This window comes from Penicillium verhagenii (assembly GCF_028828195.1).
Source record: "Penicillium verhagenii strain IBT 33310 chromosome Unknown utg000006l_segment0_segment0, whole genome shotgun sequence".
NCBI lineage: Eukaryota > Fungi > Ascomycota > Eurotiomycetes > Eurotiales > Aspergillaceae > Penicillium > Penicillium verhagenii.
In genome coordinates this window covers 3,393,223-3,405,107 of record NW_026643170.1, presented here as the reverse complement: position 1 = coordinate 3,405,107, position 11,885 = coordinate 3,393,223, and the positions used below count along the sequence as shown (strand labels likewise).

Sequence of the window (11,885 nt, the reverse complement as noted above, 5' to 3'; positions counted from 1 at the left end):
CCAATTCCAACAAACTATCCCTTAGCCATAATATTATTTAGTAAAGGCCACTTTCCCTAATAAAATAATATATATATATAAAAAAGACACCACCATAGGCTATGCCTAAACCAGTTCAAATCTGTTGTTGACTATGGTGAGTTGGGATCACCAGGGTGGACTTGGTCTAGAATATCGCATACGCGCTAACAGCTATCAAGCCACCGCTGTAGCTGCCTAATAAGCACTCCTACTACTGCCTCTTGCTTATCTGCATAAGCCTATGCAAGCTCAGCGGTGAGCTCTTTGATAATGCCATCATTCCGTTTCAACTCTTCCCATGCTTCATTGGCAACTTGCTTGCTGATTGACGGTTTGTTCCGTTGGTGTCCCCGGCTAAAGACCAGCAAGCCCGAGTCTCCAGCAAGTTGAAAGGGTGAACCAGAAAGTTCTGCTCCCGTGAGCGGTAGGATTAAGTGTTCCCATGTTGGGGCTCCTTTCTCTGAGATAAGGCATGTCCGAAGTCCATTATAGGTCCCAATGGTGGTGAGAGTCTTGTGCCCGGTTTTCATGAGTATCTGGCCGGGGTGTAGGTCACTTACACGGTCGAGAATTCCATTTAGCTGAAGTGGTTCAGAATCGCCCTCCACAATGAAGGGGCCAAAGGTGTGCGGACTTGTGATGCCAGGGCCTCGCTCCGGAGCCGGAAGGATCAATGCCCAGTCCATAATCGACTCGCCACCTGGTATTCTTAAGGATACTTCAATGAGACCAGAGGAGCAAAACACCCAGCCGAAGAAATTTTCCTTTCGCTCTAGTATGGCTCGTAGGTCTTTGGCATCATTCTCAAGTCGTTGAATCCGTTCGCGCGTTATTGAGTGAAGCCTTTGATCCTTCGGCGGGACAAACTCCCCGCTTTGAATTTTGTTCGAAATCTGAATGTTACGGCGTCCTCTTCTCCACGGATTTTCAAGTGCGGCCTCGGCCCAGTAGCCTGGCTGCTCTTCATCAGCAGCAGGCCCCTCCTTATCTCCTCCGGTAAGGGGTAGAGGTACATCGGAATGTTCAGCATCCATGACTGACTAGCTGTGAGCTTCTTCCTTAGGGCTTGATAGTCGGTACGTACCGTCAGTTGTCAGTTGGAAAGGGTGTATGGAGATTATGGGTCTCAGGGGGTGGAAGAAGGGTAGATGGAGATTATAGGTCTCAAGAGATGGAAGAGAGGGAGTAATTAGAAGTTTGGTTCAATCAGGCAGATCATGTCACGAAGTGACAGTTAAGTTTCATCGACAGTTAAGTTTCATCGCTTAAGGTCTTCGTGGGAAACCCTTAAGGTTTTTTCACTAGTTTTCTTTGTTCGATTGAGAAGGTTAGGGTCAGGGTTGAGTTGTCAACCGGAGTACTTAAGGATTGACTCCTTCCCCCTGTTTCCTTCTCCTTTTCTCTTTCTCTCTCTGTCTTTGCTTTCCTCGTTTTTAGGACCTGAGAGCAAATTACATTGTTTCCCGCTTGCCTTGTCACAGATCACTGTGGCCCTCAAGTCAACACTTGTCAGTCAATTTTCCATCTCTCACTTTTAATCTCTCTTCTCTCTTCTTTCTTCTTTCTGATTTAATCTCTGTTCTCTCTTCTTTCTCCTTTCACCTCTCTTCTCTCTTCCCTTATCCCACTTCTTCTCTTGTCTCTTATCCCAATTTCCATCCAGTCTTCCTCTCACCATTACCAACTTGAAGATGGATAACAATATGAAATCAACCGGTCAACAGGCTCAGAATTTGACCCCCAATACTACCCAGAATACCAGGGCGGAATCTGGTCTTCCTCTCACTGTTACCAAGATGGATAACAAAATGGAATCAACCCGTCAACAGGCTCAGAATGTGACCCCCAAATCTACTCAGAATGTGACACCCAAATCTACTACCCAGAATGCCAAGACCCCCAAATCTTTCCCAGAATACCAAGATCCCCAAATCTACTACCCAGAATACCAGGGCAGAATCCTCGCACCCATCTCCATGGCAAATCACCCGCCAGGCAACATCTCGCGGGATCGCCCCTCGCCTCCCTACCTAGTAAGTCTCCCATATTAGATCAAAGTGTGGCATGAAACTTATATGAACAATAGTTGGCCCAGCACCCCCGATAGCTCTACAATCGGGGAGCCATTTGTCATCCCAGAGGCTCAAAAAGGAGACTCAGATCGACCTCCCGGGGATTGGGCCCGGTACATCTGGCAGGCCGCATTCAAAGTTGCTCGAAGGGGGGAATTCCTGAAGGGCCAGCTACCGGCGCTATTGAAATCAGCTCCGGTACGGGAGCTCATGGAGCGTGTCCGGTACTTTGCAGGGAACAGACACCAGGATGAAATACTTAGCAACCACAGAGTAAATGTGGAGTCTGCGGCCATCTTCTGCCAGGGAGCCGTAATGACAGATGCGAATCAGTGTGAAAGCTGCTTACAGGGATGGGGCCCCTGGGTATGTTACTCCTTTCAGAGGTACTTTAATACTCAATGGGGAATAAAGGTGACTAATGAGTTAATAGGCAAAATGCGTACAGCTCGAGGAGAGCGAGGCCCGTAAGGGGTATCTAAATGCCTGTACAAATTGTGTCTGGAATGGGCAGCATGAGCGATGCAGCTTCTGGCAGCGTGGACAGGCCCCTTTGACCCCAGGGGATCAAAGCCCCAATGGAGAAGTTATTGGTTTATGTTTTGGAGGCCATGTAGATGGAACATTGAGTTACTTCACTCATGTTCACGAATTGTTCGACAATATTTTGGCAAAGACCGGGGTAACTGAAATCCGTATACGGGTTTGATAGTGCGGTGGATACCCAGCAGCTCCTGTCACAGATGTGATGTTATATGACCTTATATGACCTGTGGCCTGGGCCACCTAGCCATGAACAACATCCTTCGCTATTCTTCAGATCCAATTTTCTACTTGCGTTGTTATTGTGTATCCCCTACTTCATATTACTTTGCTTTTTCTTTTTTTGCTTCTTCTATCAGGCCGATTAGGTCAAATTTGTTATATCCAAATTTTCTTTATCGTACTTCAGCTCACAAGCCCTTTGATCCCTGGTTAAACTCGCAGAAGACTAATTTCTTCAGGGTACCGACCTATCTAGACCTATAAATCTACTTAGGATTCTAAATTAGGACCTTGTCCTATCTGAGATTTTTAGGACTGTCGTAGTGGGCCGCACCTAAGGTGGAAGTCTTGTTTCCCTTTGTCGTCGAAATTCTGAAGTACTTAAGTTTGGCTCAAGGCTCAAGCTCGAACTTCATAGTAGCGCTGTTCATATATATAGGTGGTAGTTAAAGTAGCCGCTTATATAGACCCCAAGTGCTCGGAAACGGTCTCACATGTGCACGAGTGATCGATAGGCGTCTGTAAGTTGAACAGGATTTTTCATAACCTTGGAAACATCTTAGTATCTGGAGAAGCTACATAGGGCATGAGCATTGCTTTTATAATTACAAAACCAGAAGATTAAATTCAGCACTTAGTTTAAGAAGATTGGTACATGATCAGGAACATTTGGAGGTTCCTTGAGTAGAAAAAATCCTGCTCATCATTCAATGTTGGCCACTTCGGATGTTGAAACTTCACTTCTAACCCACCACTGGAGCTATTGAGAACAGTTTGTAGCATGATCAGCTGAGGCATTCGGTTTGATTTAGTCAGAAGTGACCTGGAGGTTGACGGAGTAGCTAGGTGTTCCATCCTTCATGACAAAGAGCATGTAGTAGCCGGGCAAAGCCTGGCCGGCCTCAGACGGGATGTCAAAGGTGTACTTGTTGTCTCCAGCCGGCTTCAATTCAATACCAATGCGACGCTGGTCAGTGTTCACGGTGTGGGTAGTGGAACCATAGCGAATGATGGACGCAGCGGTATCGACTGGCCCAGCAGTAGTGACTTCAACAGTCGCACCAGGCTTGACGGAGCTAGGAGAGACACTTTGGATCTCAGGACGATCCTTAGGACTTCCATCAGCATTCAACAGATAGGCGGGTGTGTAGATTTGACCATCAAAGTGATTGGAACTGCAGTTTCCACAGAGACCACCACCACCGGTGAAGACAGTGCCGTCTTGGAGCAACAAAGCCAGACTGTGGTATACACGGATGATAGTGCCAGTTTCGAGAGTCTTCCAGGTGCCTCCGTTGGGGCTCGAAGAATCAGGAATGAAAAGCTCTGGGGTCATCTGGACATCGTCCTGACCGAAAGGAACTCCATAGGACTGGCCACCAACAACGAACACTGAGCCATCGGGGAGAACGACAGATGAGTGGAAGGTTCGCGCATAGTGCATACCACCACCTGCGTCCGGAATGACGGACACCTCTTGGTCGGGTTGATCAATCGAGATAATGTTGGCGTTTTTGGTGGCATTCTTATCCTCGTACCATGGGGAACCACCAAATGACAGGATCTTGCCATTTTCATACATGACCGCATTGCCACACATGGCATCCTGATCACCAGTACGGTTGCCTGCACCTTGTGTACTACCACTGTCGGCAGAGCCATACCAGTTCATCTGTTCGGATGGACCGGCCTGGAAAGTGTAGCCATTGGTCCAACCAAATAGCCAACCGTGGTTGTCCCTTCGGTACAACCGTCTGTCTTGTGTGTACATGGCCCCGACCTTGCAATCCTCAAGCTCCTCATATTCGTTGGTCTTTGGATTGTATACTTCGCCATTCTTGCCGCCGACACCTCCATTCCAGGATCCCCCAATGACAAACATGCGACCGTCAGACAAGAGGGTAGATGCTTGATACCCGCGATCGATCTCCATACCTGCTCCAGTGAACCAGTCACGAACGGTGGTGTTGTAAATGCTAGTCTGACCTCCATCAGCTCCGCCAGTGACAATGATTTTTGCGTCCTCATCCATCGAGATGCCCGAGCAGAACATGTCGTGGTTGGTTTCTTGGACAGTGCGGCGAGTCACAGACTGGTTCCGGGGGCTCCACGTAGCGGTTTGGGTCTTCGCTGCCTTGCCAGCAACGAACTGGTCGTAACCCCAAGCAGACCATGCAACAACCTCACCAGAGTGTGGATCGACGGCAGCCGAGACTGGAACAAGGGGGAAGTCAATAGTTGAGCCCCAAGCGCCTAGGCTGGCGTCAGGAGCAATGTAGCGGTCTTCGTATATGCTGATATCCGCGATGGCAATCGCGTTGGGAGCAGGAGCTGACAATCGGACATGTTTTGCTTTACGCGGTTGAAATGCTGCCAGCTTCAGACTCTGATCCGGCCACCAAGTTCCATACGCGACGCGCTCCCAAGTTTGTTCATCCGTACTCAAGAAGACCTCGTGCTCCTCAATCAAGTGAGCATCCGCTGCGTTACCAGTCTGGACTGGCACAATTATGATCCCACTGATAACCTTTTCCTCATCACCGAGGTGAATAGTGATATTTTGGACACTATCGCTGTTGGCGCTCTGCCAGTAGGTGGTGTTGTCGGCATCGAATGCCGAGTTGCAGTCATGGCCAGTGGCGACGGAAGTACAGTCGGCAGTCCAGCCATCGGCAGGGAGCGGTTGGCCTTCTGGTGGAGTCTGTGAGAGTGTAGCAACATCAATTCCGTGAATATTCGTACGATCGGGAGTCGTTCCTTCTATGTATGAACTCTCAAGCTTTTCCATGTCCAGGGCCCGGACGGCACCCAGTAGAAATGCCCACGCCTGCCACTCGTGCTTCATCTTGAGATTGACTTATATGTGCCTACAAGAAAGCAGACTGGAGCTCAAACAAATGCGAGCTGGGGGCAATGGCGCTCGAGGAGTAATCGAGAACGAAAATGAGTAAACTAATCAATGAATGAATAGTTGATTGAATCCGGCATACCGGGTGGGCAAGTCCAAGTTCTTATGTACTTGCCAGCAGTTTGTGGACAGTGTTCATGTTCGTTCGACAGCAAAGTGTGTTGCTGGGCTACAGCACTTGAAATTTGAAGACATACATACGAATGTACATGAAATGTAGCATCCTATCCCTGGCAAGCCCCTTCATGGATGTGCATTGAATAATTTCGGTGTTGATCATTAACCTGTTTAGCTAGGAGAATTGACACATGCAGAGCAAGAGTTAGCGACTATTGTCTCATTTGCTGTTTATTTCATTAGATATGTATTGGTTTATCATTTTTTACAACCCGAAAAAGAACTGGAATGCTTCCTACTTCAGGTATGCTCAGAAAGACCCTGCAGATACAAATTGGGTGTAGATCATCCCACACACAATGAACGCACGTGTAGCTGTTTTTCAAACTCAACTTATTGAGTGACCTGTTACAATTCTAAGGTCGCAGCTGAGCCCAAAATTACAAAGAAAATTTTTCTATTCCGTATGGGAAGTTGGATCTCATTGCGACCAATTGATCGCTGGTAGTGAGTTGCCAGTGTAAACCCCGACAGTAGTATGTAGCGAAGCCCCTGAACGTCTACAATGCAGATTGCCCCAGCAATGGGGCAGCCACCTTGATGCAATGCCTGGGACCAGTACTCTGCCAGTTGTTGCTGCTGTTGTTGTGATTTCCTGCTGTAAGCGAAGTCAAGTCCTTCCCAAGAGAAGACCTGAGGTGAAATGGTCATCCTATTGTTAAGTCTTGTTTCTCTCTCGGGTCATACCTTCTCTCTCTTTTATTTTCAAGAGTCCTTCGCATTTGGCCTACATTGTCAAGGAACATTTAGGAACGTACCCCCTTTTTAACTGAACTTTATCACTTTTACCCTCGGTTGATGAGTTGTAGAGACCCCTCCAGCCCAGCACTGACACATTAATTGCTAAATGAAACTCAGTCTTCAGACAGGATCACCATCAGACCTGGATTTAGGTACTGGGAGACCCCAGGTGCCGAAAATTTGAGTAACAATCACAGTCTTATTGGCCTTCCATACCACTAATCTACCACTTTACCAAACTGGCAGATGGTTTTTTGATCTAATTCCAAGCTCGCATATATCCGATTCCTACTACCTACCTTGCATATGTACCTCAATTATCCCCATCATCGGAATTTGCAAACACTGTATTAGCCAGAATTTTGGAAGCTGGGGCAGAGGTACGGCAGATGCCAGAGGTTCAAGAGTGTACTTCAAAATTTACCAGCGGTAGGTTGACATCACTTGGCCTAATGCAGTAAATCCACAATACTACATTATGCATTTCCCTACATACTCCTCCGTAGAATGCGGAAGGTCCACACATTTGCATCCACCAACCAAATTTCCTCATTTCCGTGGTGGAGAATTTCGGTCATTGTACTAATCTGACAAAGGCTCGGCGGAAACATCAAGTTGACTTTCATTCCCACTAGCCCCGGCCCAAGCCGCCCAGTCCCCCCACCGGGCCCCATCGGCTATGAGCCCGGGCAATTCACCGCACCTGCGAAAAATTATCAACATTCGCCTCCAACACCGGAGCATTTGAAGGTTGATTATCTGACTCTGAGCACTTAAAACAAGTAAGTGAGTTGGTTAAAGTCTTGTAAGGCTGTCCAGAATGTAGAACACAGCGATGTGTGTTTGTGGAATTTAGACCATTTTTGAATTCCAAGTTTTGAACTTGAATGGTTCTATCTAGTCAGGTTAGGCCGATCTAGTAGTATGTACATACAATGTCGTTCTCCGCCGTAAAACTCAACATTGAAAATATCTAGAATTTTTTCTAATTGGTGGAGATCACACTTATGGTTAAGGTTACAGCAACTGGTACCCGCCTCGCCGGGGAATGTGTGTACCTTGAAGGGGCGGCTTAATTCCGTTCCAACATTAAGCTCGGAGTGTAAATTTTTGAATTCGTGGAAGGTAAAGTAGATCAATCAATTAAACGGTGAACTGTACACCAACTCGTCGTCGCTCTACAGAGTAGGTATTCAACATGTAAGCAACTCAGGCCCAGCATTGAACGCAAGGTAATATTTCAATTTCATTTTTCGATTGATAACCCGAAAGTGGGATAAATAATCCCCGAAGAGAATATCTTTGTGATAATTTTAATGAAAAAAAGGTCACTATAACATTAGTTGGCAAGATGAAAACAGATTCGAACTGTCAGATTGCCGAACAGCGCCCCAAATCATGGCTTCTGCTCAACTAATTAGGGGCAGCGCCAGATATAGTACGAAGAAGCGTCAACGATGGGGTGAAAAAGTAATCGCCACCTTGTGCCTCGACGAAGGACGGGAATTGAAGAGTCTTGTGCTCTCCTTGTTTATCAGTGATGGTCAAGGTCAATACCGCGTCGTCAGCTTGCTTAGTAGATGGAAGCGACTGGCCAATTACGGCATCTTGTCCTGGAAGAAGGCCTCCAATGTACTTTTCTTTCTTTGTTGGAAAGTTGTCCGCGTTGCACCACTCTTGAATATGGATTCAGCGGCTTGATAGAAACTTTTTGAATTGAGGCATGACTTACTGTTTTTGAGGAACGAGAAGCCGTTTTGTAGGGTCGTTTGGTAACAAACAAATACAAGACCACGATCTTGTGTAGTCGTAGGCTCGGTTGCGGGATCATGCTCCGGTCCGTAGGGGAGACCACGACGCATAATGTCGAACTTGTCCTTGTTTTTCACATCTGCTCGAGGTTTGGTCTTGCGCATGTGCGATCCAAATGGGCAGTTGGCCCCACTCTTTGGGTCATAGTCAAAGTCGTTGAACCTCGCATGCTCCGGGTGGTCCTCCCAGGGATGAAGCTCAACAGGTGCCCCTAATTGAAAAGATCTCTTAGTACATTGTATAGATAGAAAGCTTGACCTGACTTGCAACTTACCGCTTTTCCAGCGTCCCATTAACCGAGCACCGAACTGGCCCGGAGTGAAGCCGTGTTTCGCGCCCTCCTCTTCCACGTAGCTAAAAATTGTACCGTTAGAGGGATTCCAAACTTGAGACAAAGGGTGGCCTTATGCATACGTGTTCCACTCTGGCACGAGCTGTTTGAGCTTTCGAACCACCTGGTAACTTCCATTTTTGGCCCAAGTCGGGTGCTGCATTCCAGGTTCATTGTCTCCCTCCCCGTCGTGTCCAAAAATGATGATACTAGAATATGTAAGCATCCTGAGATAATCTTGGAGGACAACGCTTCTCGGCTACTTGAACTTACCCGGGACGAGTGGCGTATTTGCGAGCTCCTTCTGCCTTGAGAAGGTCATCATCGAAGCCTGCCAGGAGTGGCTGTGAAATGCCGTCCAAATAACCAAAGCTAAGATGCGATTAGATTTCTGCTTTCTCAGTATTAGGATCTCAGACTTACTGCTCATGGCCCCTCAGCTTATCTGGCCTTTCTTGGCCTTTCCAGCTCGTGACGTAACGACATCCTTGATTCTCGCCCAGGTAGTTATGTTTCAGATCGGCCAATTTTTCTTGGACTTCTTCTTTGGTACCACACACTATCACCATGCCATCGGTCTTGCTAGGAGCTGAGGCAGTCTTGAGGAATTCTTTCTCCCAGTGTTTCGCTTGATCTCTGCCTTCACCGATCAAGTCCTGTTCCATGCCCTTGAAGTATATGTCATCATTGAAATCTTCGGTCGGGTTCCACAGCTATTAATATAGAAATGATTAGAGCCGGACCTTGGAGGCAGGAAGGCAGACAGTTCAAATGTTCCTTTCACCTTTTTAATACCCACGTGGGTGAATGATATGTTAACATGAGCGATGCTCACTTTGGTCTTGTCGCCTTTGCACCTCGGGATATCCTTCGGATCTTTCGGGACAAGACTTGCGATTACATCGAATGGGAACCTGGCTACGCCAATGGTGATGTCCACTGCAGCGTTTGCCACATTACCTGCAAGATCGATCCCGCCTTTCGCCACGGAGCCCGCGGTATCGAAGGCATCGTTTACGAGGCCAAAGAGTCCACCCCCTCCTGAGCCCCGAGTATTAGTGTTTTTCTTCGGCTGTTCTTGAGCTTTCTTTCCGGCTTCTGCGTTCTTGACCATCTGAATCTCATAGCGAGCAGCCATGGCATGGGTGGCGCTGGTGATAACTTCATCCGCAAGTTTTTGCAGCACGGGCCTGAAGAGTTCGGCATCCTCGATGGTGAAAAAGTAGAACTCTTCGTATTGCTTCGACAAACCAGGCCTAGGTCCAAGTCAGCGCCAATATCCGTGGGGATTTTCAGGCTTAAGAGCTGACCAGATATCTCCTTGGATATCGTCGTAATCCTCTTTGCTAACCACCATTTTGCGTTTGATAGTTCTTTGACAACAAGTTTTGAGTTCGATAGATAATTGATAGGAGAAAAGTAAAAGTAAAAGAAGAGGACGTGGTTCAAAAGTCCGGGAGGGGCTCTTTATAGCTTTGGTACCCAGCGGCGCTGGAAAATCACTACGTACTATTCCATCAATGCATTAGGCCCGGGCCGCCCACGAACCAGACCTCAAGGGAAGTAATCCATTAGATTGTTGGGCTCATTGGAACGTTGGGAAGATACGACGTCGGAGACTCAATCACACCAGCTGATCTTCACTTCTATGTACGTACTTATGTACGTTCACTTCTGCTTGCGGAATAAACCAATCCCATATTTATGGTGGATCGGGATGCTAGGCGTGCAGCTTACCTCCAGACCCAACCTTTCAAACGAGCGACCAATTGAAAAAGAAATAATCAGCAGAGTAGTTGCGGTGTAGCTGGATCTACAATATGATTGCATAGGACTTCTGCTACATCCAGCTACGCCTACTGCAGGTATAGCCACCTATACGGCGCCTCGTGACACCGCTATCGTTTGATGAAGACTTGATTTCCATGCCCTGCACCTAACGAGGCAGACCAATAGGCACCTCCAGCCACTTAACAGATCATAAAATATATAAGATACTTGATATTTGTCTTGCCGCTTGCCTGATATATCTAGTGCTATTGGAAACGCATCTTTCAAATTCCCTATGTAGGATCAGCGTCTATGGGCCCAGAAGCTCTCAAGTTACTGAAAACATTACTTCAAATCAATTGTTCTTGGACGAGTATTTAATAGGGACCTAAATCTCAAGTGCTGAACCTTTGAAGCATTGCCGACCACCCATGCACAGGTGTGCATGTATCACTATCATTGGCATGTAGACTGTACTTCAAAACATTTGAAGGTGAAAGCTACATAGAAATTCAAATTAGCTAGTATGTACAGCATTTTACAGTTACACATTGTTGTGTGTATAGTTGTGTGTATATAATTCAAACCGAACATCTCCGCCGCCAGTCGAGAACCGTTCATTGAATAAACAGGATTCCAGCTTGGAAAGCTGCATTCAGAGTACATGACTAGATGTAGTCTTCTCTTTCGGTTTCACAACGTTGCTTTATAAGGGCCCGATTGGCATCTCTGCATAACACCTGGCAGCCTTACAGCCGGACCGTGCGAGACATGCGTCATATGTACTACTAGGTATGCACTATTAACGAGGGGAACGCTATGCTGTGCCATCTAAGTGCACGAGTCGATCCAGCAGTGGACAATGCCGAAACTACTACCCAAGAACAGTAGCTAGGGGTCGAATCAAAGATGTGTAGGAGTGTGTATTCCAATCTAATCACTACAGCCGCTATACCGTAATGACAGTGCTGATAATACCGTAACGGCATACCAGGATACCGTAATGATATGTAAGGACGTATTTCCCCACTACAATAATGTGCAGACATCCTTACATATCTGTTACTTGGGTGTTTCGAGAGAAAACCCTTAAGGTTGAAGTTCATCCCTTGCAGGACAGGCTTTCTGCATCGAGGCACCTGGGCTTTACCCCTCCATTTAAATCCTCGAACTCTTCAAGTTCTTCGTAATTCTTTTATTACGGCCTTGACTGATCAAAAGTTTAAGTAAAAAAACTGTGATTTATATTTGTTCAAATGTTACGGTGGGGGTGATCATCAATCTTAGT

The 11,885-nt window shown here is 46.9% G+C and overlaps 4 protein-coding genes across 4 annotated transcripts; 1 reads left to right on the top strand and 3 right to left on the bottom strand.

The window, feature by feature from the left end:
* Positions 1-260: 260 nt before the first annotated feature.
* Positions 261-1,055, bottom strand: N7466_006661 (uncharacterized protein; the record flags this gene model as incomplete). The annotated part of the gene is made up of 1 exon (XM_057166058.1): positions 261-1,055. The coding sequence occupies one exon, from the start codon at positions 1,053-1,055 to the stop codon at positions 261-263; it is 795 nt and encodes a 264-aa protein (XP_057021657.1).
* Positions 1,056-1,712: 657 nt separating this feature from the next.
* On the top strand, positions 1,713-2,802 carry N7466_006660 (DUF3716 domain-containing protein; the record flags this gene model as incomplete). Its single annotated transcript, XM_057166057.1, has 3 exons — positions 1,713-2,054; positions 2,145-2,459; positions 2,527-2,802. The coding sequence occupies 3 exons, from the start codon at positions 1,713-1,715 to the stop codon at positions 2,800-2,802; spliced, it is 933 nt and encodes a 310-aa protein (XP_057021656.1).
* Positions 2,803-3,666: 864 nt separating this feature from the next.
* Positions 3,667-5,703, bottom strand: N7466_006659 (uncharacterized protein; the record flags this gene model as incomplete). Its single annotated transcript, XM_057166056.1, has 1 exon — positions 3,667-5,703. The coding sequence occupies one exon, from the start codon at positions 5,701-5,703 to the stop codon at positions 3,667-3,669; it is 2,037 nt and encodes a 678-aa protein (XP_057021655.1).
* A 2,394-nt stretch (positions 5,704-8,097) lies between these two features.
* Positions 8,098-10,184, bottom strand: N7466_006658 (Dyp-type peroxidase; the record flags this gene model as incomplete). The annotated part of the gene is made up of 8 exons (XM_057166055.1): positions 8,098-8,360; positions 8,417-8,707; positions 8,771-8,850; positions 8,911-9,036; positions 9,101-9,199; positions 9,251-9,540; positions 9,663-10,083; positions 10,138-10,184. The coding sequence occupies 8 exons, from the start codon at positions 10,182-10,184 to the stop codon at positions 8,098-8,100; spliced, it is 1,617 nt and encodes a 538-aa protein (XP_057021654.1).
* Positions 10,185-11,885: the final 1,701 nt, after the last annotated feature.